This window comes from Heteronotia binoei, chromosome 2 (assembly GCF_032191835.1).
Source record: "Heteronotia binoei isolate CCM8104 ecotype False Entrance Well chromosome 2, APGP_CSIRO_Hbin_v1, whole genome shotgun sequence".
Lineage (NCBI taxonomy): Eukaryota > Metazoa > Chordata > Lepidosauria > Squamata > Gekkonidae > Heteronotia > Heteronotia binoei.
In genome coordinates this window covers 83308641-83336275 of record NC_083224.1, presented here as the reverse complement: position 1 = coordinate 83336275, position 27635 = coordinate 83308641, and the positions used below count along the sequence as shown (strand labels likewise).

General features: G+C 42.2%; 1 protein-coding gene across 13 annotated transcripts in view; it reads left to right on the top strand.

The window, feature by feature from the left end:
- ANKS1A (ankyrin repeat and sterile alpha motif domain containing 1A) overlaps positions 1-27635 on the top strand; it is a 247923-nt gene that overhangs the window by 215514 nt on the left and 4774 nt on the right. For 9 of the 13 annotated variants that reach the window (XM_060231471.1, XM_060231464.1, XM_060231463.1 and 6 more), the window contains 10 exons: positions 3124-3222; positions 13837-13986; positions 14142-14249; positions 15950-16114; positions 16333-16458; positions 16730-16801; positions 17223-17309; positions 20507-20644; positions 21650-21820; positions 26994-27092. In XM_060231471.1, the coding sequence (XP_060087454.1) occupies positions 3124-3222; positions 13837-13986; positions 14142-14249; positions 15950-16114; positions 16333-16458; positions 16730-16801; positions 17223-17309; positions 20507-20644; positions 21650-21820; positions 26994-27092 (1215 nt within the window). The remainder of the gene's footprint in view (positions 1-3123; positions 3223-13836; positions 13987-14141; positions 14250-15949; positions 16115-16332; positions 16459-16729; positions 16802-17222; positions 17310-20506; positions 20645-21649; positions 21821-26993; positions 27093-27635) is intronic. The other 4 variants (XM_060231472.1, XM_060231468.1, XM_060231467.1 and 1 more) reach the window with 1 other exon arrangement.

Sequence of the window (27635 nt, the reverse complement as noted above, 5' to 3'; positions counted from 1 at the left end):
AATGTAAATAAAGAAATACAGATGGATACATGGGAGTATCTTTGGAAAACTCTATGAAATTATCAACATGTCAGAGTATAAAAGAAAATTGTTTTAAGATGATGTATAGGTGGTATATGACTCCTAAAAAATTGGCAATGATGAATAAAAAGATGCCAGACAGATGTTGGAAATGTAGAAGACATGAAGGTTCTTTTTACCATATGTGGTGGACTTGTGAAAGAGCGAAAAAGTATTGGCAGATGATTCAACAAGAAATTTCAAGGATTTTGGAATATAAATTCAAGAAAGTAGCAGAGACTTTTTTATTGGGATTACAAATAGAAAAATTTCCAAAAGAAGATAGAACTTTGATCTGGTACTTGCTTTCAGCGGCTAGAACATTGTATGCGCAGTTATGGAAGCAAGAAAAAATACCAGAAAAATTGGATTGGATTATAAAAGTCATGTCATGGAGTGAAATGGACAAATTAACAGGAATATTAAGAGACTATGATTTAGAAGTTTTTAAGATGGAGTGGAAGAAGTTCAAAAGATACGTAGAAAAAGAGGTCCATCAGTGGCTATTAGCCACAGTGTGTGTGTGTGTGTGTGTGTGTGTGTGTATATATATTTGGCCGCTGTGTGACACAGAATGTTGGACTTGATGGGCCATTGGCCTGATCTAACATGGCTTCTCTTATGTTCTTATAGAGAGAGATTAAAATGTGAGATTTGCTGCCAGAGGGTGTAGTTATGGCCACAGGAGCTTTAAAAGGGGATTAGATATAGTCATGGAGGACTAGCCATGGTGACTGAGGGAGATCTCCACATTCAGAGGCACTAATCCTCTGAATCTCAAAGCCAGGAGACATCAGGGGAAGGCCTTGGCCTCAGTTGAGGTCCAGCACTATCATCAGGGAAGATTGTCCCTGTCCATCTTTAAACAAAGATCATCCTTAAACTGACAACAGACTCTGAAACAACTGGACCGCCTTGAACATGAACCTATGATCAGTCTTTCTATCGAACAGGGGTGGCCAATGGTAGCTCTCCAGATGTTTTTTGCCTACAACTCCCATCAGCTCCAGCCATTGGCCATGCTGGCTGGGACTGATGGGAGTTGTAGGCAAAAAACATCTGGAGAGCTACCGTTGGCCACCCCTGCTATAGAACACCCAGCTGGAACAACAGAATAGGAAAATTCAAAGATTTTTATAGCACCTGAAATGGTTTGATTTTTTGTTTTTATATTTTAATGTGATTTTATGCTCCATGTATTTACATGAGCGTGTAAGCCGCCCTGAGCCTGCTTTCATGGGGAAGGCGGGAAATAAATAATAAAATAAATAAATAAACTGCTGTATCTGTACCAAACCCAGGCTTGAGCTGTGCTGAAATGGGTCAAGGGCAGATGTATCATTCAGGAAATGCTTGAGCTGCTCTGCCACCACATACCGTACTTTACCACCTTCCCTAGAAAAAGTAATTTGAAAACTAGCCTGTAAGTGGCCACCTTATACCTAGCCACTGAAGGTTTTTTGAGCAGAGGTCTAATAACTAGACCCCACTCCTCCACTTGCACCTGCTAGCATGGCCTTGGGTCAGCCATAGCTCTGGCAGAGGTTGTCCTTGAAACGGCAGCTGCTGTGAGAGCCCTCTCCAGCCCCACCCACCTCACAGTGTGTCTGTTGTGGGGGAGGGTAAAGGAGATTGTGAGCCGCTCTGAGACTCTTTGGAGTGGAGGGCGGGATATAAATCCAATATCGTTGTCTTCTTCTTCTTCTTATAACTGCCTCCTTCAAAGGCCTTGAGAAGAGGCCCGTGTCAGGGAGTTGATGATTTTCATTAATGTCTCGAACACCTTGTCTAAGCAAGATTTTAAAAGCCATGATGGGCATGGGTACAGAGCATACATGGTGACCCTCACACTCCCAAGGACCCTGTCAGCATTCATAGGCAGGATCAGTCTGAAATTATCCATAACAAAAGGGCAAGCAGGTGCTTCTGATACCACAGGTACCAGATCTATCCTCAGTTTGGCCTCCAAGTTGGAACAGATGAGAGATAATTTGTCAAAGTATTTTGCAAAAACAGCACAGCTGAGGACCAAATTTTCATTGCCAGCAGGGGTAGAATTGGATGTTCACTCACTGCTATCACCACTACCTCATAGGCCTGCAAATGGGCATTATGACATGCTCTGATTCACATTGACTCTTCTGGCAATGTTACTCTAATCATCTTGTTGGCTTCATGTCATTTAGCTGCCTGTTAAACGAAGGAATTGGGGGCCTCACAGGGCATGGAAAAGAATTCCAAGGATCAATTGCGTTTAGGGCTGCAGTCAGGCCGCCATTTGTTGCAGCTAAAAGGCCTGCACAGAGTCACCAGGGAAGTATTCAAGGCAGCCTCATCATGTATGTTGAAATCTCCAGGTGCAATCATCCTTAGAGTCCTCAGCATCAATTCTGACTCCACTGGTCAGCTCAGCCAGAGATCTTGCTGGTAAGTTAGGCAGATGGTACACCAGCAGGATTCCTAATCTGTCCCTAGTGCTCAGCACCAGCTACATAAAAGCAAAGCCAACATCTGTCTTCACTAGGTACCTAGTGATGGAAAAATATTCATGGGGAAAAACTGTTACTCCACTCTTCATCCTCCCATTCAATTGCAGTTTTCCAGTAGAATAAGCTCATTCATTTACTTCATTTACACCTCACTTTTCTCCCCATTGGGGACCCAAAGTGGCTTACAACATTTTGTCTTCAATTTTATCCTCACAATAACCCTGTGAGGTAGGTTAGGCTGAGAGAATGTGACTGAGCTAAAGTTACCCAGCAAGTTTCCATTGCAGAGTGGGGTATTGGATCTGGGTCTTCCAGATCCTAGGCTGACACTCTAACTACTACAGCACACAGGCTCTCGCTCTCCAGTTCTCCATAGTGCACACTCTTGGAGTGGGATGGCTGTGAGTATAGGCAGTAGTAATTGTGTAACAAGAGAACACCTTATGGCTCTGTGCTCAACGTGCAGAAGAATGTGATGGTGTACAGCTGCTTGAGACCTACTTATATTGGAATGAAATGAGACAATGCTGGGTTTAATTTCTGTGTTTCTATTGTGTGTCTCTTCTTTCTGCAGGGCTGCAATGTTATGGAAGATCAGGATCTCCGGGACATTGGTATTAGTGACCCCCAGCACCGCAGAAAACTCCTCCAGGCAGCACGTTCTCTTCCTAAGGTTAATATGGTACACATTTCCACAAACTAAGACATTACAGCGAAGTAATTTCAGGACATCTTTCTCTCTTGGATTGTGAACAGACTATTTTATAGGAGAAGCAAATAGTTCCTTTCTGCTCTAATCCCCAGGGACAGACATAGTAAAAAATGGGGAAATTCTTTTTTTAGTTATTTAAACATATCTTAGAGTGAAATATCAGGATCAAGTAGTGGATCCGGTGTAGTGATGTGTAGGGAAAAAGACCTTGTTCCAGGCTTTGAGTAAACTGCAGCTTTTAGGACTGGGAGATGACAACTAGAATAGGCCCAAACTTAAATTGTACGCAGATACAATCTGTACTCAGATTGGTTGACTGGTTTGTCATGAGATAAAAGTTTAGTGGTAGATTGTCTGTAGTTGTAGACTGACCAGACTAGCTATAGCAGAGACGCTATAGAGCAGAGCAGCCATAACTCAGTGGTAAATTGCAAGCTTCCAGTCCTTGGCATCTCCAATTAAAATGTTCTGAGGTAGCAGGCTTTCAGGAGAACCTTTATCTGGATAAGAAGCTGGAGAGTTATCAAAATGGACTCTGGGCCCAGATGGAGTAATAGTCTGATTCAACAAGATAATTTGTTCATAGATTTGTTAATAGTTTACGCAAAAGCATTTCTAGTAGATCTAAGCAATAAGCCAAGAAACTTGGTTCATAAAGCAAAATACTATGCACTTTTATATATTGTGCTCTGTCAAATATTACCTGGAGAAGGAAGGATTCCCAGGAACATAGCTGTTTTTCATTGCAGTCCCAAGCAGGCCTACACAAAGCTTATAGAGCTGAATGTATTTAGAAGGGTGTAACTGCTTAGGCCCTCTCATGGATTGCTGCCTTGACAAGGCGAGAGGGCTTGCGCGGTTCAGGCCACAGCTGAGAACCCAGACAAAATGTGATCCACTGGAGAAGGAAATGGCAAACCACTCTAGCATCCTTGCCAAGAAAACCCCACGGACAGTAACAAAAGGCTAAAAGATATGCCATTGGAAGATGAGCCCCTCAGGTCAGAAGGTGCCCAATATGCTACTGGGGAAGAGCGGAGGGCAAGTCCAAGTAACCACAGAAAGAGTGAAGCGGCTGGACCAAAGCCCAAAGGACACTCAGCTGTGGATGTGTCTGATGGTGAAAGGAAAGTCCGATGCTGCAAAGAACAATATTGCATTGGAACGTGGAATGTAAGATCTATGAATCAAGGTAAGCTGGATGTAGTCAAACGAGATGGCAAGACTGAACATCGACTTATTGGAAGTCAGTGAACTAAAATGAACAGGAATGGGTGAATTTTACTCAGAGGATCACTACATCTATTATTGTGGGCAAGAGTCCCATAGAAGAAACTGTGTGGCCTTTATAGTTAACAAGAGAGTGAGGAAGGCAGTAATAGGATACAATCTCAAAAATGATAGAATGATCTCGGTCCATATCCAAGGCAAACCATTCAATATCACAGTAATCCAATCTATGCCCCAACCACTGATGCAGGAGAGGCTGAAGTGGACCAGCTCTATGAAGATCTACAACAACACCTAGAATTAACACCAAAAAAAGATGTCCTCCTCATCATAGGGGACTGGAATGTCGAAGTAGGAAGTCAAAAGGTAACCAGAACAACTGACAAGTTTGGCCTTAGAGAACAAAATGAAGCCGGGTAAATGCTAATAGAGTTTTGTCAAGAGAACAAGCTGGTCATAATAAACACCCTCTTCCAACAACCTAAATGGCGACTCTACACATGCACATCACCTGATGGGCAACACAGAAATCAGATTGGTTATATACTCTGCAGTCAAAGATGGAGAAGCTCTTTACAGCCAGCAAAAACAAGACCTGGAGCTGACTGTGGCTCAGATCATGAGCTACTCTTTGCAAAATTCAGGCTTAAACTGAAGAAAATTGGGGAATTCATTAGGCCATTCAGGTTTGACCTTGATCACATCCCTTATGAATATACAATGGAGGTGAAGAATAGGTTTAAGGAACTAGAATTGATAGACAGAGTGCCTGAAGAACTCTGGATGGAAGTTCGCGACATTGTACAGAAGGCAGCAATCAGCTCCATCCCAAAGAAAAAGAAATGCAAGAAAGCAAAGTGGCTGTCTGATGAGGCTTTACAAATAACTGAGGAAAGAAGGAAAGCAAAAGGCAAAGGTGAAAAGGAAAAATTCACCCAACTGAATGCAGATTTCTAGAGAATAGCAAGAAGAGGCCTTCCTGAAGGAACAATGCAAAGCAATAGAGGAAAATAATAGAATGGGAAGGACAAGAGACCTCTTCAAGAAAATTGGAGAAATCAAGGGAATGTTTTGTGCAAAGATGGCCATGATAAAGGACAAAAAACGGTAGGGACCTAACAGAAGCAGAAGAGATCAGGAAGAGGTGGTAAGAATACACAGAAGAATTATATAAGAAAGATCTCAATGTCCTGAACAACCATGACAGTGAAATGGCTGATCTTGAGCCAGACATCCTGGAGTGTGAAATCAAATGGGCCTCAGAAAGCATTACTAACAACAAAGCGAGTGGAGATGACAGTATCCCAGTTGAGCTATTCAAAGTCCTAAAAGATGATGCTGTTAAAGTGGTGCACACATTATGTCAACAAATTTGGGAAATGCAACAGTGGCAACAGGATTGGAAAAGGTCAGTTTATATTCCAATCCCAAAGAAGGGTAATGCCAAGGAATGTTCAAACTATCGCACCATTGCACTCATTTCACATGCCAGCAAAGTCATGTTAAAGATCCTACAAGCTAGGCTTCAGCAGTATGTAGATCGGGAACTACCAGAAGTTCAAGCTGGGTTTCGGAGAGGTAGAGGAACTAGAGATCAAATTGCCAGCATTCGCTGGATTATAGAGAAAGCACGGGAATATCAGAAAAACAACTATTTCTGTTTCATTGATTATGCTAAAGCCTTTGATTGTGTCGATTACTTCAAACTGTGGCAAGTCCTTAAAGAGATGGGAGTACCAGACCACCTCACATGTCTTCTGAGAAACCTGTATAAGAGTCAAGAAACAACTGTCAGAACGGGATATGGAACAACTGATTGGTTTAGAATAGGAAAAGGGGTTCGACAAGGATGTATATTGTCACCCTGCTTATTTAATTTATATGCAGAGTACATCATGCGGAATGCTGGCCTGGATGAAGCACAAACCGGAATTAAGATTGCCTGGGAAAACATCAACAACCTCAGATATGCAGATGATACCACTGTAATGGCAGAAAGTGAGGAGGACCTAAAGAACCTCTTGTTGAGGGTGAAAGAGGAGAGCACAAAAATAGGCTTGAAACGCATCATCAAAAAAAATCTAAGATCATGGCATCCGGCCCCATCACACCTTGGCAAATAGAAGGGGAAGACATGGAAGTAGTGACAGACTTCACATTTCTGGGATCCAAGATCACTACAGATGGTGATGTAGTCATGAAATTAAAAGACGCTTGCTCCTTAGGAGAACAGCTATGGTGAACCTGGGCAGTATAATAAAAAATAGAGACATCACTCTGCCAACAAAAGTCCGTATAGTCAAAGCAATGGTATTCCCAGTAGTAATGAATGGCTGTGAGAGCTGGACCATAAGGAAGGCCAAGTGCAAAAGAATAGATGCTTTTGAGCTGTGGTGCTGGAGAAGAATCTTGAGAGTCCCTTGGACTGCAAGAAGATCCAGTCAGTCAATCCTAAGGGAAATCAACAGTCCCTTTTTATTTAATCTCTTCCTTAGTGACTTGGCTGCTCAGCTGTCTGGCGCCGACTGTCATAGCCCAAAACTTGGTGCCATATACGAACCTCTATTATTATATGCTGATGACACAGTGCTGGTTTTTTGCTCTAAAGTTGGTCTAAGACATTTGTTAACCCGTTGTATTGACTTTTTTTTATTAATAACAAGCTTCAGCTGAACTGTGATAACTCAAAAATCCTAGTTTTTTCCATACAAATGGGCTATTGATGTTAAAGAGATAGAACAAGTAAAATACTTTAAATATGTAGGTCTGTCCCCTGGAAGTATGCAGTGATGACAGCTAACATCAGTGCATCAGCTATAATACATTTATTTTATAGCAGAGGGAACCAATTTGTGCCAGCTGCTATAAAAATTCTAAAGGCCAAAGTGATTTCACAACCACTGTATACCATCCCAATTTGGACCAAGTCCTATAATTGCACCATCGAATGTGTGCAATCTAATATTCTGCAGAAAATTCTGGGCAGGTCAAAATGTGTTCCATATGCAGTAATCTGCCTAGAAAATGGTCTACCTTTAATGGAAACCAGTGCATAGCTTATAACATTAAAATACTGGCCATGTTTACTTTATAATTTAGAACCTGTTAGCCTTACACATCTAATGCTTTCTGAGTTTAATGTGTCAAAATGGACATCATAGATCAAGGGGGAAATTAAAGAAATGGGTTTACCCATAGAATCATTGTTTCTGCTGATATCTACTGTTGCTTTTCAACAAATTAAAAACAGGATGCTTGATACTGAGTGCCAAAAGTTATATAGTCTGGTTAATAAAACCTGTTCTCCCCTGAGTTTTGTAATCCCTTTTACCAAAGGGATGATGGCCTCTTACTTTATCCTCATGGGCTCCACAACACTCAGGGGTATCAAACATGCAGCCTGGGGGACACATCAGGCCCTCGGAGGGTTCCTATCAGGCCCCTGAGCAACTGGCTGTTGTCTGCTTCCTTCTCCCTCTCTCTTTCTTTCTTCTGCATAACAGCTTGCTTTGCAAGACTTGCTCAATCTCACAGGAGCTACAGAGCAAAGTCTCTATTTTCTCCATTGGCTCCCCCTTGGGGAGGAGGGAGAGCTTGCTTAACCAGGCTGTCTCAGTCGCACAGCAGAGCTACTGAGCCAAGCCTCTCTTCCTTCTATTGGCTGAGGCTCCTCCCCCTCCTGGACCCCTGAGGAAGGAAGAAAAGGACCAGAGCTTCCTTTGCTCAGTGCCCTGTATTGCATTAGAGAGACACAAAGAAAACACCTTTAAGATCAACGAGTGCTAATGTTTTAAGCATGTTTTAAGGTTTTTTTAAGATCTTTGTTTTTGTCTGTGTCCTTTATAAAGTTTATATCTCTACTACCTAATCTTAAATAGGTACATATGTGTCCCGGCCCAACAAGGTCTCATTTATGTCTGCTCTGGCCCTCATAACAAATGAGTTCAACACCCCTGTTTAGCCTGATGTAATGCTATGCCTTCTGCCATTCTATATGGCAGATTCAATAAGATAACCTACTCAGCCAGATACTGCCCTTGCAAACAAAAACGTGTTGAGTCAGTTATTCCTGTTCTTCTGTATTGCAACCTGTATGTGGGTTTAACCTACTCAGCCAGATACTGCCCTTGCAAACAAAAACGTGTTGAGTCAGTTATTCCTGTTCTTCTGTATTGCAACCTGTATGTGGGTTTAACCTACTCAGCCAGATACCTACTCAGCCAGATACTGCCCTTGCAAACAAAAACGTGTTGAGTCAGTTATTCCTGTTCTTCTGTATTGCAACCTGTATGTGGGTTTACGCCAGGTATGTTTAGATCCTCTTTTAGCTAATATGATGGATTGTTCTGATGCAGTCAAGGTTTACAAGCTCTTGAATGATTCTTTTCCTAATGTTACTGAGAAGGTGGCCAGATTTCTTTATTCCACGCTAGAACTACGCCAAAGGATAGAGAAATAATTTAAGCCTGTGTATGTGTAGACTGGGGAAGGAAACGGTAAACCACCCCATAAAAAGTCTGCCATGAAAACATTGTGAAAGCAACATCACCCCAGAGTCAGAAATTACTGGTGCTTGCACACGGGATTACCTTTACTTTTTTATGTGTACCTGCACTTTGTTCTTTATCTGTTTTTTTAACTGTACTTATATAATCTGTAAATTGAGAAGTTATGTAAATAAAGGATCACTTGACTTGACTACCCCTATGCTGATCCTAGGTTGCAACTCCCTTCCCTCATCATGTATTCTGTTTTTGTCATGTTGAGCACCATTTCCCTCACAAGAGAAGACTCAGGAAAAGTAGGAATTGAACATTTCTATCCTTATCAATTAGGGCAGTTAAAGTCTGGGACAGATTCATTGCTGCCTGGCTAAATATCCCCTGAAGCAAAGAACATGGAGGAGTAGACTTAAATTCTAACCTATAACCCAGTCTCACTAGGGATAAAACACACTTGTTGGGTGTAATAGCCTCCCAGGCAGTGTAAAACTGAGCTAGCCTGTCTCCAAACTTAACAGGAGTGGAAACCGCTGCAAGTCAGAAGGAAGATTTGTGGGATGGTGCTGCCTCTCTGGGAGGGGGTGGTTGGTGCAGGCCTGTAGCCTCGGGGCGGGGGGGGAGCCCCTCTATTAAACCCCCCCTTAACCCTGTAGGGCCCTTCCATTCAGCGCTGGCCCAGTGCCGCGCTCCATTGAACTTGCATCACGCCGCCTGCCCACTGCCCTTGTCTCCTCTGCCAGCAAAATCCCTGCGATATGTAAGTTCTTCCAACATTTCAGTTCGCTTCTTTCACCGGGGAAGGGGAAAAGCCTTACTACGGGGTGGGGGGGGGGCATGACATTAGAAAAGGAGTGCATACAAAGAGAGGGGAGCAGGAAACAAACATGAGCGGGAAAGGAAAGCTGGTCCTGAGAGTCATTCAAACCATGCACTCTTTTGCATCTGCACCCTAAGCAAGCACTTCTCCAGGGTAGCCTTGTCTTCAAAGAAACTCCATTGAACTTGCACCGCGCTGCCTGCCTGCCGCCCATGCCTCCTCCACCGGCCTGCCGCCACCGCTACTGCCATAGTCTGCTCCTCCTTTCCCTTCCCATGGCTCCCCCCCCTCGTGATCACAGAAGGGCCCAGGCATGGTGCGAAGGGGAAAGGAGGGGCAGGCTGATGGAGGAGACGCAGGCAGCAGGTAGGCGGCGTGGGGGGGGGGGTGCAAAGGGAAGGGGAAGGAAGGGTGAGCCTTTACCAGGTGGGAGGGAGGGGGAGGCACCGTGGAGGGGGGGCAAGGCCATCAGAGCCATGGGGCGATCGAGGGTTGGAGGCAACAGCAATGGAAAGGGTGGGGGCTGCCAGAGGAGGGGGCCCTCCACCCAAAATTTTATTTTGTGGGCCCCCTCTGAAATTTTCTGGCTACGGGCTTGGGTTGGTGGTTTGACCTAGGTTGGCTGGAACCCTTATGCCTCTGATAATCCTGTTGTGGGGGTATATGGCTTAAGGGTAGCATACAGTCACCCAATGAGAAAAACTGGAAACCCCATAAAGGCAGCAAAAGAGGAATTGAGGGTGAAGACACTGCTGTGCAGGAGCATGTGGTTCCTGGGCAAGAACAAGATTTGGCTCTGGCACGCAGTGCCCTCTGGAGGCTTTTAGCTGTAAAATGGCTCTGATGCAGGCCTGCTCACGCACAGTCCCCATGTGGGACTGCAGAGGAGATTGATGATGAACCCGTTTTATGCACATATTTCAGACTGAATCCATGATTATTAGTTGTATGATTAACTAACCAATAAAAGCTATATCAGCTTCATAGATTTGACCAGTATGTTCTGGATTTCTTCTGTGGGAACACTTAACTATACAGGATCTCAAATCTGACTTCAGGCCAGCAGATGAACTCTCATACAGTCATGTGACTGAACCCCAGCAACCTGCCTTCCCCTAACTCTGGAGATGCTATGGTGATTTGGAGAGGGAGAAACAGTCTATTGGAGTACTTATGACATGGATATTAGTTTGGGAGGCAGCTTAGAGCAGAAAAGCAGCAGATGAGGAAAGGGTTAGATTTAGATTTATATCTAATAATCTTCATAAAGTTGTTCATAATAGAGGTGTACAAACAAAAAAATTGGAAAAAAAATCAGATTTGGGGGTATTTGGGGCTTAAAAATCCAGGGGGGGGGGGATTTATTTATTTAGTGAATTTATAGTCCACCCTTTCCCAAGATGGGCTCAGGGCGGATTACAACACAATCTCCTAATAGCAGATTTGGTAGCCGAATCTGGTTTGGGAGATACTCAGCTATTCCCAAAAATACAGCCCCAATTACACCCTATGGTCCATTGAAGTCAATGACAAAATAGGATATAATAAATTGTGGCTGGGTGTGTGGTGCGGGGGGGAGGGTTGAGGTAGATACTCCAAATTTGCAGAGCAGCTGCAGGAGCCTCTCCCACACAGAACCCTCAAGTTTCAAAAAGATTGGAGAGGATGCAATTCTAGGGGCACCCTTGTGACGGACTCTGGCCCTTAGCCTGAGTAGCTGAGAAACAGGCTTGCAGCAATTGGCTGGAACATTGCCCAAGCAATGGAAAAGTATCCTTTGGAGGTTTGCTCAGCAGAAAATCAACTCAGGATTTTTGGTCTTAGCCAGGGGGTCTTCGAGAGAAGTCTTCAGAATACCAGTCTGAAGTGAAGACAGTGGGCTTAGGCCGGGCAGTTGTAAAATCAACTGGACGAGGGACTGAGAGCAGCCAGAGTAGCTGGGCTCCTTGTGGGAGACAGAGCTGAGTGGACTCTGTCTGAAGGAGAGAGTTTTCAGACGGTTTGGAACTCTCTGAGGGAGATTTTGCCAGAGCATCAGGCAATCTCCAAGTACAAACAAGATCACACAAATACACACTGAGGGGTGAACTGGATTCTGGTGGTCAGCAGAATTGACCAAGACGCAGACCAGAGGACTAGCTGTGGAGCTGAGATGCATCGGTATTCAGGGGTGCGAGTCCTGGAAGAAAGTTAGTGTGAAAGGGTCTGTGAGGAAGAATACTGACACTAGTCAGGAGTTCTCTATGTGTGTGTGGAAGAGTGATTGAAGTTTGTTATTTATATGATTTGGCACTGCCGAAGTTAGGGCTAAAACAACTGTAGTAACAGCATTCTGAGTGCCCGGAAGGCACAGCCTGTGTGAAATAGAGTCCAGTGGGATTCTGAAACCTGCCTGGTTTATTGTTTATTTCAAAGATCTTCTGCCAAAGTTGTGTTATATTTTACGTCAGCCTGGAAAAGTCTCTACTCTCTGTAATTATTTTATTCTGCCAACCAACTGCCTTTTAATATTGAACAGTTATAATCAATATTATTTCATCCCCCTCCTTGCCTTTTGTTACCTAATAAATATTTTGTGGTTGTTAACGTTAAAATCGTCTGGTGCCAATTATTAATAGTTCTGACAGGATTTCTGTGAGTGTGACTGAGGGACTGAGGGAAGGTGACCGGGGAGAAATTTAAAGTAGTCGCCCTCCCGAGTAAAGCCTCTGACCAGGTTCCTCACAGCCCTTGTCCCCTGTGATGGGAAAAAACAATCAGTCACTTTCCCCATTGTAATTACAGTGGGAAAAACAACTCTGGAGGGGAGGGGGTTTGAGTGAAAGACATCAAATTTGCAGGGCTATTTTTGGTGCCTCTCCCCCAACTGCCCAAATGATTGGACAAGGAGGTTCTACTCTAGGGATACCATCTATGATTAATAAATAATAAATGGGAACACCTACCCCAGGCAGCAGTCAGATTTTCCTAGCGAATCTGCAGTTGTCAACTGTGCTGAAGGTGCTAGCTTGCAAGGAACATAGTTCCCCAGAAGAACAAGTGCTGCTGTGTCAATGGTAGTGCAATGCACAGTACCTTAGTTCAAATTAGAGTGTTTCTCAGATTTAACAATTGTGATGGGGGCTTTCTGTAGGGACTGCAGCACAGAAACCAGCACATTGAATGCACTAGTGGCTAAGTAGCAGAGATGGAGCATGGATTTTCTGCATGCAAAGGAGTTTCATACTGAACCACAGCCCTACAGAAGAAATACCTGTGAGGAATCCTGTAACACTGCACTGTAAGAAAGAACATTTTGGAAACCAGGACAGGACATTTAGGTTTTTTTAAAAAAAAAGCTTCTGAGAAGTCAAGGCTGTTTAAAGGGAACCTTAATGTATGCGGGAATAAGTTGCATGAATGTCAGCTCTAGTCTTCTTTTAAAAGCAAGTAGCTTGAGAACCTGTCACCGAAGCGTAATGATTCTAGCTATTGGTTCTGGCATGATAAGCACCTGTTATTAATAGGGATATGCATACCTTTGTGATCTGGGTATACCAGATATGGCTGTTGTATTTGGCACCAACATCAGATCAGAGAATCTGATTCAGCTCTGTACAGCCTGAATACAGCCGAATCCGCTGTCTTTCAGGGTTATATTCAGTTTGGCTGAACCAAATGCACACCTCTCATTCAGAACCCTATGCTACTACTTCTGTTATTTAATTTACTACTCCTAAACCTATTATTCTTGGGTGGCTGGATGCTGGGATTCAGTTGTATGTTTGCTTGTAACATGCTAATAATCCCCATGTTTAATTCTAAAGTGAACTGAATAGTTCTTCACAGGGATTAATAGAATTTTGTGAATGCTTGTTGATGTTAATTTCTTCAGCTATATTGAGTTCCATAACTGTGTTAAAATTTTCCTCAGTTCTTGAAATATTTATTAATATATTACAAAATATATATCTCACCTTTCCTTTTGGTTCAGTTTGAGATAATCTCACACAACTGGTATATTTTTCTGTCTTGCACTTTCTATAGGTAAAATCCTTGGGCTGTGATGGGACTCAGCCTTCTGTTCCTGCTTGGCTTGACTCCTTGGGACTGCAGGATTACATTCAGTCATTCCTGTCAAGTGGCTACAGTTCTATAGACTCTGTGAAAAACCTCTGGGAACTAGAACTAGTTAATGTGAGCAATCAACATAACTCCAACTAAACTCCACATTCAGATACATGGTGTAGTGAAAAATGTCAGCTCTACTGAATTCTGGCACTAAGTAGTATTGAAAAGTCATAATAGAGGACACTTTCAGTTTTTAAAAAACACTTTCACCTTCCTTGTAGGTGCTGAAGGTAATTCTTCTTGGTCATCGTAAGCGTATAATAGCCTCTCTGGCAGACAGGCCATATGAGGAACCTCCACAGAAACCACCACGGTTCTCTCAGCTAAGGGTGAGTCATGGTTTATAGTTGTGACTGATTGTCTAGTAATTATTCATAGAACATTGAGGCTATCAGCATTTCTGTCTTCAGTGGTTCTCTCCAGCAGAAGTTGAACTTTGTCAGCAGGAAAATTTTGGAAACCACTGAAATAAGTTGAGAGCTCAGATGCTATATAGCACCTTCTTATAGGCAGAAGTTGAAAATAGAGTATTTATCAGTATGTATTGTGTTATGTGCTGTCAAGTTGCTTTTGATTTATGGCAACCCTGTGACTTAATGACATCCAAAATAACCTATCACTAGCATCCTTGCACAAGTCTTGCAAACTGAAGGCCATGGCTTCCTTTACTGAGTCAATCCATTTCATGTTGAGTTTTCCTCTTTTCCTACTGCCTTCAACTTTTCCTGGCATTTTTCTTTCAGTTTAGTCATTGAAGCTTCTAGGAAGAATTAAGGCTTAATTTGAACTAGAATACACTTGGTTGTCTTTTTGGTAGTCCATTGCATCCATAAAGTTCTTCAGCAGCACATTTCAAACAAATCAAATTTCAACTTTCTTCACTGTCCAACTTTCACACATAGTAATGGGGAATACTATAGTGTAAATTATCATGATCTTGGTCACCAACAATTCATCATTACACTGAAGGGTCTTTTCTAGGTCCCTCATGGCTGTCCTTATTCTCAGTCTTCTGATTTCTTGGTTGCAGTCTCCCTTTTAGTTGATGATGAAGCCAAGAAATAGAAAATCATTAACAAGTTGATGATTTCTTCATTGTCTACCTTAAAGTTGTATAATTCTTCAGTAGTCATTACTTTTGTTGTCTTGATGTTCAGCTGCAATCCTGATTTGTCACTTTCTTCTTTAACGTTCTTCAATCTTCATTTAATTTAATGTTTTCTGGCAGTAACGTGGTATCATCTGCATATTTCATATTTTAATGTTTAATATTTTCATGCCAACATAATCTCCATCAAATCTAGTTTATCTTTGCATCTCTACAAATAAACGGCATCTCTTCATAAATTATTTCAATGGACATAATCATAGTAAGCTGTGATTTTATCCAGCATATATTAAGAGTGAACAAATGGAAAGTTCTCTTTTAAAAGTCTTGTTTTATGAGAACGGCTCTATTATCTATAGTACAAGGAGAAACCTAGGTTTTGTTCAGCGTTATGAGCATTTTTTGGAAAGGTGGTCTGCAGGTTGTGGCAGAACTGTGTCCCATAGGCACCTCTGTTCTACCATAGGGGAACTGGAATTCTCCTGGCTGACCCAGATTCCAAGGTACTCATTGAAGAGTTCACCTCTCCAGCTTTGTTCCATCATCATTCAACAGGAGTAAGAACTTTTGCACGGCTTGCCACTAACAGAGGACCCTAGAATTAAGCCAGTGTAGTCTCTCTGGCAATTAAACTATCTCCCTCCCTCCTTTTTTTTTTGTTTCTAAAGACTTGTCTTCAGATCTTTCCAGGGTACACCACACAGATGTTAGAAATCAAATATTTTTAAAATGTAGTTTCTTCAGGGTACCACTTTTTTGAAGTTATTTCTGAAATGCATGTTTCTTTGGGATAGCTGGTATCACCCAAATGAACTATTTGCATTGTATTATTGAAAACCTCATTTTGTCTTCCTGGCTTGCAAAAATGAGTATATCCAACAACAAAAGATCAATTGTTTTAATGTATACATCTCTTCCTAGTGCCAGGATTTGATATCCCAGACATCCTCACCACTGAGCCAGAGTGATTCCTGCACGGGGAGGTCTGCAGATCTCCTGTTACCTTTAGGGGATACTGGAAAGAAGAGACAAGAGAGTAGCCGAGATACTGCATCTTACCCCAGAACTGACAGAATCAAGACACAGGTTAGAGTACAGCTCTCTGAAATGCTTTCATTTTTTTTAATCTTATGGTTTCTTCTTCAGAATTCTGTATTAGCCTGTAAAATATAGCAGGAAGTGATTAAGAATCATCATTGCTTTATTTTGGTCATGGTAAGGGTTAGTTATGTATTGAAGAACTGCACTCATATTATGTTAATAGATAACTCAATTCTAACTGAAGCGCTTGCTTCTGTTCTCAGGAGGAATGCCGTGAACCTAAAATTACACTCAGACCCCCAAGTCTGGCTGCTCCTTATGCACCTGTTCAACACTGGCAGCACCCGCCCGAGAAGCTTATATTTGAGTCCTGTGGGTATGAAGCCAACGTACGTATATTCTAGTTTTTTGCACCCGAGGATATGATTTTGGCTTTATCTGCCATCTACACAAGATCTGCTTTTAGTTACTGCTTTTTGCTTTAGGGTGCTACTGCTGATAGCACTGCAGAGGTATTCAAGTAGTATAGTCTTTGGGATGATTTCAGAGGCAACCACTGTTGCCCCAACAGTAGTAGCAATTTTCCCTTCATGTCCTTCTGGAATATTATATACAAATAATGGTATTAACAATTGATATTGTTTCTCTGTTTTTAATTAGTATCTTGGGTCCATGCTAATCAAAGATCTTCGTGGTACGGAATCTACACAGGATGCCTGTGCAAAAATGAGGGTAAGTATGCACTGTGTAAAAATATAAAGCATCTGGAATCCATTTTGAAAAAAATAGTGTATTGCATGACTGCAGATCTGAAGTTTCTGCTCTACATTCTATCTGTTCATGCCACAGTCAGGTTGCAAAAGGTTCTCAGTTTCATGATTGCTTTTAGCATGTAAAATTGTTGTCCAGAAAATTAAGATTTTTGTTCCATTATACAACTTACTGGGTTTCCATCTGAAAATGGAAAACTTAACATTTAAAGATGCATTATTTCAAAAAATCCAAATTTATAAATACCTTGCAAAGAATATGAAGTCATTGGTCCAAAGACAGCCTGATGTGGGAGATTTGTGAAATCTTTGCCCCCTTTTCAAAAGGTGAAATGATTCCATCTATGCTTACTAATGAAAGAGGGTTTTTTTTCTTTTAAAAGAAATCAACGGAACATATGAAGAAGATCCCAACTATAATATTATCCATCACTTATAAAGGAGTGAAGTTCATAGATGCCTCTAATAAGGTGAGAGAATCTTGAGGTTATGGTTTAGCATTTTATTTCTTGAGCAGCAAGTGATAATGACATTAGCTGATATGTGTTTTGCAATTTTTCAGAGTTTTTGCCAGTAGAAAAAATGTAAAAACCTGTCCAAAACCGACTGTACATGTATAGTAATTTTATTCCATTGGGCTATATCTGGATTTATGTATATTTTCTTCTGCTGCATGTTTACATATTTTGGATCATGGTTGTTCTGTATGACTGGATGTTGGGTGAATATTTTTTATGATCAAATAATATATAGACAGGAAAAGTCCCCTGTGCAAGCACCAGTCGTTTCCGACTCTGGGGTGACGCTGCTTTCACAGCGTTTTCACGGCGGACCTTTTTACGGGGTGGTTTGCCATTGCCTTCACCGGTCATTACACTTTCCTCCCAACAAGCTGGGTACTCATTTTACCGACCTCGGAAGGATGGAAGGCTCAGTCAACCTGGAGCTGGCTATCTGAACCAGCTTCCGCTGGAGTCGAACTCAGGTCATGAGCAGAGGGCTCTGACTGCAGTACTGCAGCTTTACCACTATGCACCATGGGGCTCTTCATATAGGCAGACACTAATGTTGATAATTTATTATATTTCATAATATTATTTTTGTCACATTGTGATTTCTTATTCTGGTTCCAGTTTTTCTTTTGTAGAACATAGGATTAAGGCAGAGATTAAATCTTTTTGCATCAACTTTACTGTGTAGTTGAACAAAGCAGGAGTCAAGTTGCACCTTTAAGACCAACCAATTCTTATTTAGAACGTAAGCTTTCATGTGCTCTTAAGCACACTTCATCAGATGAGGAATCCAGCACACTGAGCAGAGCCATACATAGCTGGTAGGCAGTGGCCCAGAATGCAACATGATACAGATTTAAGAACCAATGACAGTGAAGTAAAATTATCTGGTAGGCAGTGGTTTAGAATGTAAAATGGTACAATGACAGAATAGTAAAATTAACAAACTGAGCAAACCTTTGATCTGAGTAGCATGAGCATGCGAAAGCAACAAAACAATAGTATGTCAGAATGTGAGATTGTCTGTCAATGACAATGGGAGATGGGTTCAATATATGTAATGGGATAAGCAACCAAAGTCCCTGTTTGAGTGTGCCAATACAGCTAAAAGAGAAATACATTGGATAGTGATATTCTTGTCCACCTAATTTACTTTTTAACATGTAAACATTCTAGTTTGCCGTAGGAAAAAGGAATACAATAAAATATAGTGAAAATGGGAAAAGTATGAGATATATAGCCAATATCCCTATTTTTAGTATGTCAGTACAAATAATTATACTGATACACAATTCTAAAAGAGAAACACATTGGAATACTGTGGATGTATAGCTATACTCACTGAGAGTGGGTTTAGCATCTGTAATGAGATAAAAAACCAATATCCCTGTTCAGTCCTGGGGAGGTGTTTGTTCCAAGTTTCATAATAATTTGTAATTCAGCAATTTCTCTCTCCGTTCTGTTCTTGAAGTTCCTCTGCAGTAAAACAGCTACCTTGAGGTCACCCATTGAATGCTTTTGGAAGGTTAAAGTGTTCTCCCACAGATTTCTTAGTTCTGTGATTCCTTAGTCCTGTGATTGTGTCCATTTATCCTTTGCCGTAGGGTTTGTCCTGTTTGCCCTATGTAGAGAACTGAAGGGCATTGTTGGCATTTAATGGCATATATAATGTTGGAAGATGAACAAGTGAATGAGCCTGAGATGGTATAGTTAATGTTGTTAGGCGCAGTGATTGTGTTGTCTGGGTGTATGTGGCAGCAAAGTTGGCACTTGAGTTTATTGCAAGCTCTGGTACCAGTGTCCATGCTCAGATGAGATGCTGTGTTGTTGTGGGTGAGGAGTTGTTTGAGGTTGGGGGGCTGTCTGTGTGCAAGAAAAGGTTTACCCCCCCCCCCAGTGCTTTTGAAAGAGAGCTGTCACTGTCCAAAAGGGTTTGTAGTGTGGTAGATTCAACCATCCTCCAACTTAAGTGTCTCTTCCTCCAACTTGAAGAGCCATTAAAATTGGAAGAAAGCTACTTTGCAGGAAAAACTTCAAACTTTGCTCAGTGAAATAATAGGATAGAGGTAGGACCTTTCCAGTACCTGTAGTACATTCTGATTCTGCTGATAGACCTTGATACATTTTCTGAGTTACTGCATTGTATCTGGTAGTTGGAGTCTAACTGGAGTTTGCTTCCAGACTTGCCATTCTGTATAGTAGAGCCCTATATTCTAATTTGTGTGTCTTGGTGACATGTTGCATTGTGTAAGTACTATGTATAGATAATCTGAAATAGTCCTTTGATGTATCTTGTAAGGGTTTGAAACATACCTTTTCTATGCAGTTGTTGGATGCACAGCTGGCTGTTTAAAGGCACTAGAAACAAAAATCTCTAATGAGGGAAGATTAACCTGTGTATAACCTTCACCTTGGGAGACTCAAGATGGCCTACTCTGCCATTGCCTTTGTGTGAGATTTGGGGCAGATTCCATACCATTGAATCCCGACTTCCACATTCTGTTGGAGATAATAAAATGATACTGCAGGGTTAAAATGATGCTTCTGTTGTTAGCATAACTTGATATATTTCATGAACGTAATAAACAGACAACCTGAACAAAAAGTCAGAAGTGCTGGCAAAAAGAAACTATTTCTACTCAGGCCTGTCCTAATTCCAGCAACTATTGCATACCCTTTTCTATTATTGCATGCCCTTTTCACTATTACACAATTCAAGGGCCACTCTTTGAAGCCAATCATGCCCCCCCCCATAAGTACTTAACTGCCCAAATACTCAGAATTTATAGAATGACCTTCTCAACCAGGGTTAGCCATTTAGTTAACATCCATGTTTTAGTTACACTTGAAACAAGGACACATGTAGCCACGCTTGTGTGTGTGTGTACATATACACAGACACACACACCCTGATTGATTTATAGTTGGAGTGACAATGGAAGACAAGGGGAAATAGTGTGTGGAGAATTTTTGCATCCACCTCTTACAAATCAAACCACTACTTTTTAAATATCCTTGTGACTTTAGTATATAATGTAGAAGGCACCCCTGCCATTTACAGGTAGTAGAACGGCAAGCAAATAATAATCTGTTTTGTTTTGTTTTTAATTTGTGGGAATGCCAAGCAAAAAGTGCTGTTTGTTTATGTTTGGCAGAATATTATTGCTGAGCACGAAATCAGGAACATTTCCTGTGCTGCCCAGGACCCAGAAGACCTCTGTACGTTTGCCTATATCACCAAGGACTTGCAAACCAGCCACCACTACTGCCATGTATTCAGTACCGTTGATGTTGTAAGTAATGTAGAAGAATATAGAAACTTTGATGATTTCCTTTACAGATAACTTTGTGTTTCAGCTTCCTAAAAATCATCTGAGGATAGTTTGGTTGTTCTCTGGGAATGGAACTTACTGTCCTTCATGTGGCTGGGTTCAAAGATTTAAGGAACAATTCTGGTCACCACACCTCAAAAAAGATATTATAGCATTGGAAAAAGTGCAGAAAAAGACAACTAGAATGATTAAAGGGTTGAAACACTTTCCCTATGAAGAAAGGTTAAAATGTTTGGGGCTTTTTAGCTTGGAGAAATGTTGACTGAGGGGGGTGACATGATAGAGGTTTACAAGATTATGTATGGGATAGAGAAGGTAGAGAAAGAAGTACTTTTCTCCCTTTCTCACAATATGAGAACTCATGGGCACTCAATGAAATTGCTGAGCCGTCGGGTTAGAAGTGATAAAAGGAAGTACTTTTTTATCCAAAGGGTGATTAACACATGGAATTCACTGCCACAGGAGGTGGCAGTGGCTGCAAACATAGAAGGGATTGGATAAACATATAGAGCAGAGGTCTGTCAGTGACTATTAGCCACAGTGTATTGTTGGAACTCTCTGTCTGGGGCAGTAATGCTCTGTATTCTTGGTGCTTGGGGGGCACAGTGGGAGGGCTTCTAGTGTCCTGGCCCCACTGATGGACCTCCTGATGGCACCTGATTTTTTTGGCCACTGTGTGACACAGTTGGACTGGATGGGCCACTGGCCTGATGGAACATGGCTTCTCTTATGTTCTTATGCTGTTTCCTATACATCAACTACAGTAACAGTGCAATGCAAAATACTTTTCTTGGAAGTTACCCCCATTGAATAGATCTGAGTTGGGATTCTGAATTGACCTGCATAGAATTACACTCTAAAAGACTTAAAGGTACCACACAGTGTTCTGTATTTTTGCTAGAGGTGACTAACAACCATGTCTTCTGGAATTTGAAATAATGTATCCCTTTTGTTTCTTTTCTCAAGAATCTGACATATGAAATCATTCTGACACTGGGGCAAGCATTTGAAGTAGCCTACCAACTGGCCCTACAAGCCCAAAAAACAAAATCTACAGGTGCTTTGACATCTGAAATGGTAGAAACAAAATCTTCAAAACCAGTGCCTAAACCTCGAGCCAGCATGAGGAAATCAGCAGTACGTATATTAGAAGAAATTTCATTCTCATTTTTAGTTTTATACTACTTAATGTGAAGTCTATTCACAGATTATAGAAAGCCTCTTCCCTGTAAATGTTAGCCCTATATTGATCTAATTTCTGATTAAACTACTCCTGTAATTTGTGTGGTCTTTGTAGTCACTTTAGGTGAGACTAGCCAATGAGAAGTAATAGTCCATCAGGTAGGTATGAAGGGATTACAGAATATTTAGGGACTTGGAATTCAGCAGTTACACCTAGGGCCTGCGATGAATCACAAGAGAAACTGGACCCACACACACCGTCCCTCCCTGTAACATTTTGTGACCTTTCCAAAGTTTGAGTTGACTAATCTTCCTGACTGTTACTAACCTTCATCTGCTGTCAACACATAGCTGTGGCAGCATGTTGTTCTTACCAGGCTTTGATTTGTGTGTGGCGAGGGGGGGGAGATTACAAAGTATTTTTCTGCATATCTAGGAAGACCTTGAGCATGACTGGGCCAGTATCACTGCTTTCATAAGCACCAACAATCTCACTGTTAGGAGTAATAGTTGTATATTTATGTGATATAAGAGTGTAATAACAAAGCATACAGTTTTCATCTATGGATGTTAAGTGACCATAATTTGCTAGGATGCAAATGGATTCTTTGGATTACAGACTCTTTTCTGTGATTGAAATATAACACTGATCAGGTGTTGGATTTGTCTTTTGAAGATGCTAAAACCATTTTTCTCAGAATGTACTATTCCAAAAATATTGTGGGTAACAGCCACTCATTCACTTGCAAACTATTCCACACTATGATCAGATGAGGTGTATTCATATCACATGGTACTGAATGAATGTAAGAATATTTACTTCCCACTATGCTGTGTGTTTGTGTGATTCTCCTTGCAGTGAGACATTTTCCACACAATTTCATGTCCTTATCTCAGATCTAGAGACTGAGATCTAAAATTGAGTTTTTTAAAAATTCCCTCCATGGGAATGCAAACAGCTTGTTGGGCTGTGCTATGAAGTTGCTTTTCTTCCAGGGTTTTTGGTTCTTAAGACCCTTTGGGCTGTATTTTCCCTCACTTATTTATTTATTTATTACATTAAGCTTATATCCCGCCCTCTCTGCAAGCGGACTCAGGGCGGCACTTAAAACAACTATAGCATGTCTGTTGCCAGAAACATTTTGGCTTCCCATGTTAGTACCAGTATTCCCATATTAGTACCGCGGGAAAAGATATAGGAGATTGTAAGCCGCTCTGAGTCTCTGATTCAGAGAGAAGGGCAGGGTATAAATCTGTAGTCTTCTTCTATTCCTACTCTTCTGTTGTCTACTGAATTTTCTGATCATGTTCAATAAAGAATTATAGGTTGACACTGACAGCTTCCTGATCTCACTCTGAAGAAGGAGGGCATCTTGGAATGAGTGATTCCCACCAATTGCTCAGGGAGGCAGGACTAAACTCTTCAACTTCCTGTCTTCTGAGTGGGAGTCACCCCCACCTGCTTTGCTTCCGGACTTATTAGGGAGTGCAGTTTTGAATCAAAGCTCCTTACCCTTTTTTCTCCTAGAGCAATTTCATACTTGAGGGAGTTTCCTAACCTCTCCAGCCTGTCCTGCTTTCTTTTTACACCTCCTCTTGGCTCTGCTTCTTCTTTTATCTTCTTTTCTCCACTCCCAACCCCTTTCCTTGGAGGGACATGGCGAAAAATGGTTCAGGAGCAAGCCTAGGAAGCTCCTGAGGAATGTAAAAAAGATTAATTTTATCTCTGAAAAATTCCTTCCTTCCTTCTGTTTCTCATGAAGAGATCTCCCTCACTGACTATAGTCCAGAGTGACCTAGAATGGCCTAGGAAGACTGCCATGAAAGCACTCAAGAATGTGCCATTAAAAAAGCACAAAAATAGCATCTCAGGAGCAAATGGTGTTCTCAGCTCCTGGGGGTACAAAGGCACACCAGGCTCCCCAGTTGGATGTCCCCCCCCCCCCAGCTCTCTCAGCTGCTAGTTTGGCCCTGGGAGCCAATGATGGCATGTCAGTTTCCTCTCTTGGACCCCCCTGAACTAGAGGGAGTTCTTGACCACTAGAATGGATCTTCAGGGGTAAAGTACAGTCTCTCTTACCCCGCCCCCCATGGTTGTGGGTGGATGAAATCCTTGCTTGTCTGAGATTATGGGATTTTTTAACACAGCCATGAGAGAGGAACTGCAAGCCACATGAGAACACTCTTCTCAGAGTTCCACAAGGAAGGGTCTAGGTGCAGGAAGGGCATGTTTCATCCTATCAGGACCCTCACTCCCATAAACCTTCTTCTTCCACTGGCAGTCCTGCCAGGGTCCAAGACAGCCTCTCAGGGATAGGCAATCACAGTCAGAACCCAAGAGGGAAGTGGGAGAGTTTTCCCTCAGAGGAGGTGCCCACATTTCCTGACCAACCTATATGTTCAATGTGGATGACTACCAGTCTCTCTTACCAAAGCCAACCTGGCCCTAGACCTTACAGAAATCCCTGACCCTGGAGAGGAACCCTTAAGGAGTAAATCCAGGCCCCTGGTGAACAAGAAATTTCCCCCCAGGATTCCTTCCTCCGAAAGGTTGTGATTCCACCCCCCCACCTCAGTTTTTGTTTTAAGACTGATGAAGAAAGAGCAGGCCAACCCTATATCTATCAGGCAGTTTCCAAATGTTACCAACAGCTTTATTCTTTGGCTCGTGATATGGAAATCTTGCAGGTTCACTTAGTGGATTTTTCAGTAGCAGTTGTACCATACAATCCATCAGCCTGGACTCACAGGATGGTGTTTGATCTGTATTGAATGGATTGGACAGAAAAGCGCACTATGAGCTTTTGGAGTCAAATGAGGCCACAGGTTTGACAAGCCCAATTGTCTAGCTAAGCAAAAAAACCATGACACCAAGGACATTCTGGTAGGTGGCCAGCTTCATGGGTTCTAACCCAGTGGCTTCAGTGTCAACCAGACCAGGGCTTTTTTTGAGCAGGAAAGCACAGGGACACAGTTCTGACTGCCTTGGCAGCAGGAGGTGTGGCCTGATATGCAAATGAGTTCTTTTGGGGCTTTTTCTACCAAAAAAAAGCTTGCACCAGACCACTAGGTTCTGCGAACCATCCAGTCTGACTATAGCATAACATTTTGCACCTCCTGCAGTTTCCCAGATTTCTCTCTCTCTCAAAAAAGCCCCACCTAAAAAGATGCAGCGTATAGAGCCAGTTCCTCCTGCAAACACTGCTCAGGAATTTACTTCATATTTTTCATGTTGCCCAAGAGACACAGGGATGGGAGAGCCATTCTTGGCAAGTATGAAGTCCACCAGCACTTTTGCATGGAGACCCTGTAATCCATCAGACCTCCACCTATTTCACAGAAGTTTACTCACACATTCCAATACTTCTAGGACATTGCAGGTTTCTCCAGTTTGTCTCCAGTTCTCGGTTCTACCCTTTGGCCTGGCATTGGCTCCTTAGGTGTTTTCTAAGGTCCTAGTAGCTCTGGTGGCATTGATCCACCAGCAAGGAATCCAAATCCACTGTTATCTAGATGACATCCTAATCTGTTCTCTCACTCAGGAGCTAGCAATCTGGGACACCCTTAGAACTATTCAGCTCCTGGAAATTCACAGCTTCATTCTAAACAAGGAGAAGAGCAATCTTACCTCTTTGCAGGGACTACAATTCCTCTGTGTGAACATAGACACGTGCCAGAATATGTCACCCAGAAGAGAGAGAGTGGCACTACTCTGACCTTTTGAAGACCCTCAGAATCTATCTCCAGCATACAGAATCCATCAGAAAAGCAGACTCTTTTCATTTTGCTAACAGCCCTAAATAAGAGAGGAAGATGTCCAAATCAGCCATCAGTTGCACCGTTTGACAGTGCATCTCCCTTGCCTACAAGGCAAGCAACATTCTGATTCTCCAGTAGTCCTAGGGTTGGGACAATCCTTCTGGGATCCTGGCTCCTCTGCTATGGTGGGGTCATAATCTTTTATGATCTTGAGCGGAGGGACCTGTCCCAGAACTCCCCATTTCTTCAGTCCTCCCATGGAAGCAGGATGTCCCAATCAGCGCTCCTCAGAACACCGCGATCTGAAGGACACCAGAGCAGCTCAGCAAAAGAAGACGTTTAGTATTGTAGAGAGAAGGGCTCTCATGCACTCCTTCCCCCATCACACTGCATGCTGGCAGTGGTGAGTAAGCAGGAGCCAATGGCAATAGGGACTTCCCTCTTGCCATGGCTCTACCCATATTGGCACTTAGGCAAGGGTCTCTAGCCCCAGGGCTTCCCCTTCCACCTCGAAGGCTTTGCTGGCAACAGTTGCAGCACAGCACCTTGGCCCCTTGCCCAGCTTCTGAAGCTGCAGAAAGGACCAGCTCTAAGCAAGAAGGGACTGCTCTGCTTGCAGCTAAGGTGCGCTCCGCTCCTGAACCCCAGACACTGCAAACAATTTCTTCTTCTCAGCTGATGCCACCTTTGGGCATAGAGTTCTGTAGCATATGGTAGAAAATTGTCAGTTCCCATCCATCACTGGGACACTGCAGTTGGAAGTCCCATTGCAGGATTTCCTCCTCATCAGAGCAATATTCATTGTGAGGATTGCTTCTGCTCTGGATTAGGAGGGCTGGTCACACCTCACTCCCCAAAAAAACAGAAGGAAAAGGGGAAAAAATAACAGGAACATCTACAAAAATGAAATCCTGAGTCTGATATGATCAAGTTGCAGGGGAAGATACCTGCTGGCTCTATTCTTTCCTTAACCCCACTCATAGGTCTTCTCTCATTATCATCAGTTATGCTTCTAACAGTGACATACCTGTCCAGGTTGTTATTTTATTTCTGTTCTGTTCCTGGGTTCATTAGTTCATGAAGTAACCAAAGTGAGCCAGGGCAACTCCTACCCAAGAGACAGGAAGTTGAAGGGTTTAGTCCTGCCTCCTTGAGCAATTGGTGGGAATCGCCCATTCTAAGATGCCCTCCTAATTTCAGAGCAGAAGGAACCTTCTTCAAGCACATCAATGATGACAGAGTAGCCTGAGCCCCATTAAGTGTCCTTCTTGATCTGGCACAAGCATGATGGTCCACATTGTTATCCAACAGTTGTTGCTCTCCTTTAATGTTGCCTTCTGTCTGTGTTTTGCTTGCTCCCATACCTCAGGTGCCGCTCCCTCCCGATAGTCGCTGTTGTTATTGTCACACCTGTACTACACACCGTCCCTCCTATCTGCCGCTGCAGTCTGTTAGTCAAGGAGCTAAGGTCTTTACCCTTCTTGTAGCCATGTGTCTCTGGTTATGATCCACACTTTCTATAATCAAAGCAACTCTTCCTGAAAGCCTCCCTCATTCTATCCCTGTTCCCTCATTCCATTTCCTTCTCTTTTGAGTCTGATAGTAGATTGATTCAATCAATTTCCCCTCACATAACAGGAGAGGAGTTTTGAGAACAAGTTGGAAATATTTCTCACCAGTGTTCAAATGCAAAAGTTATACTGTTCTACCATTTTAAAACCACTCTTGCTCAGGGATAAGAGTTCTGTTACTTACTCTACACAAACCTAACTCTAGGCTGTTTACTATGGTTTTGAAGACCATAGAGAATCACTGCCATTCAGAGCAGATAGTTCTGACCTTGATGTACTACTGGTCTGACTAAGTATTTTAAAATGTATACCTGATGCACTGCTTTCAGTAAATTTCAGCAAAATGCCATCAGAGTATATAAATATATGTGAATGCTAAAGAAAATTAACTATTCATATAATAAACACAAATTTTTTGTTGTCTGATGTGAAAGATTGGC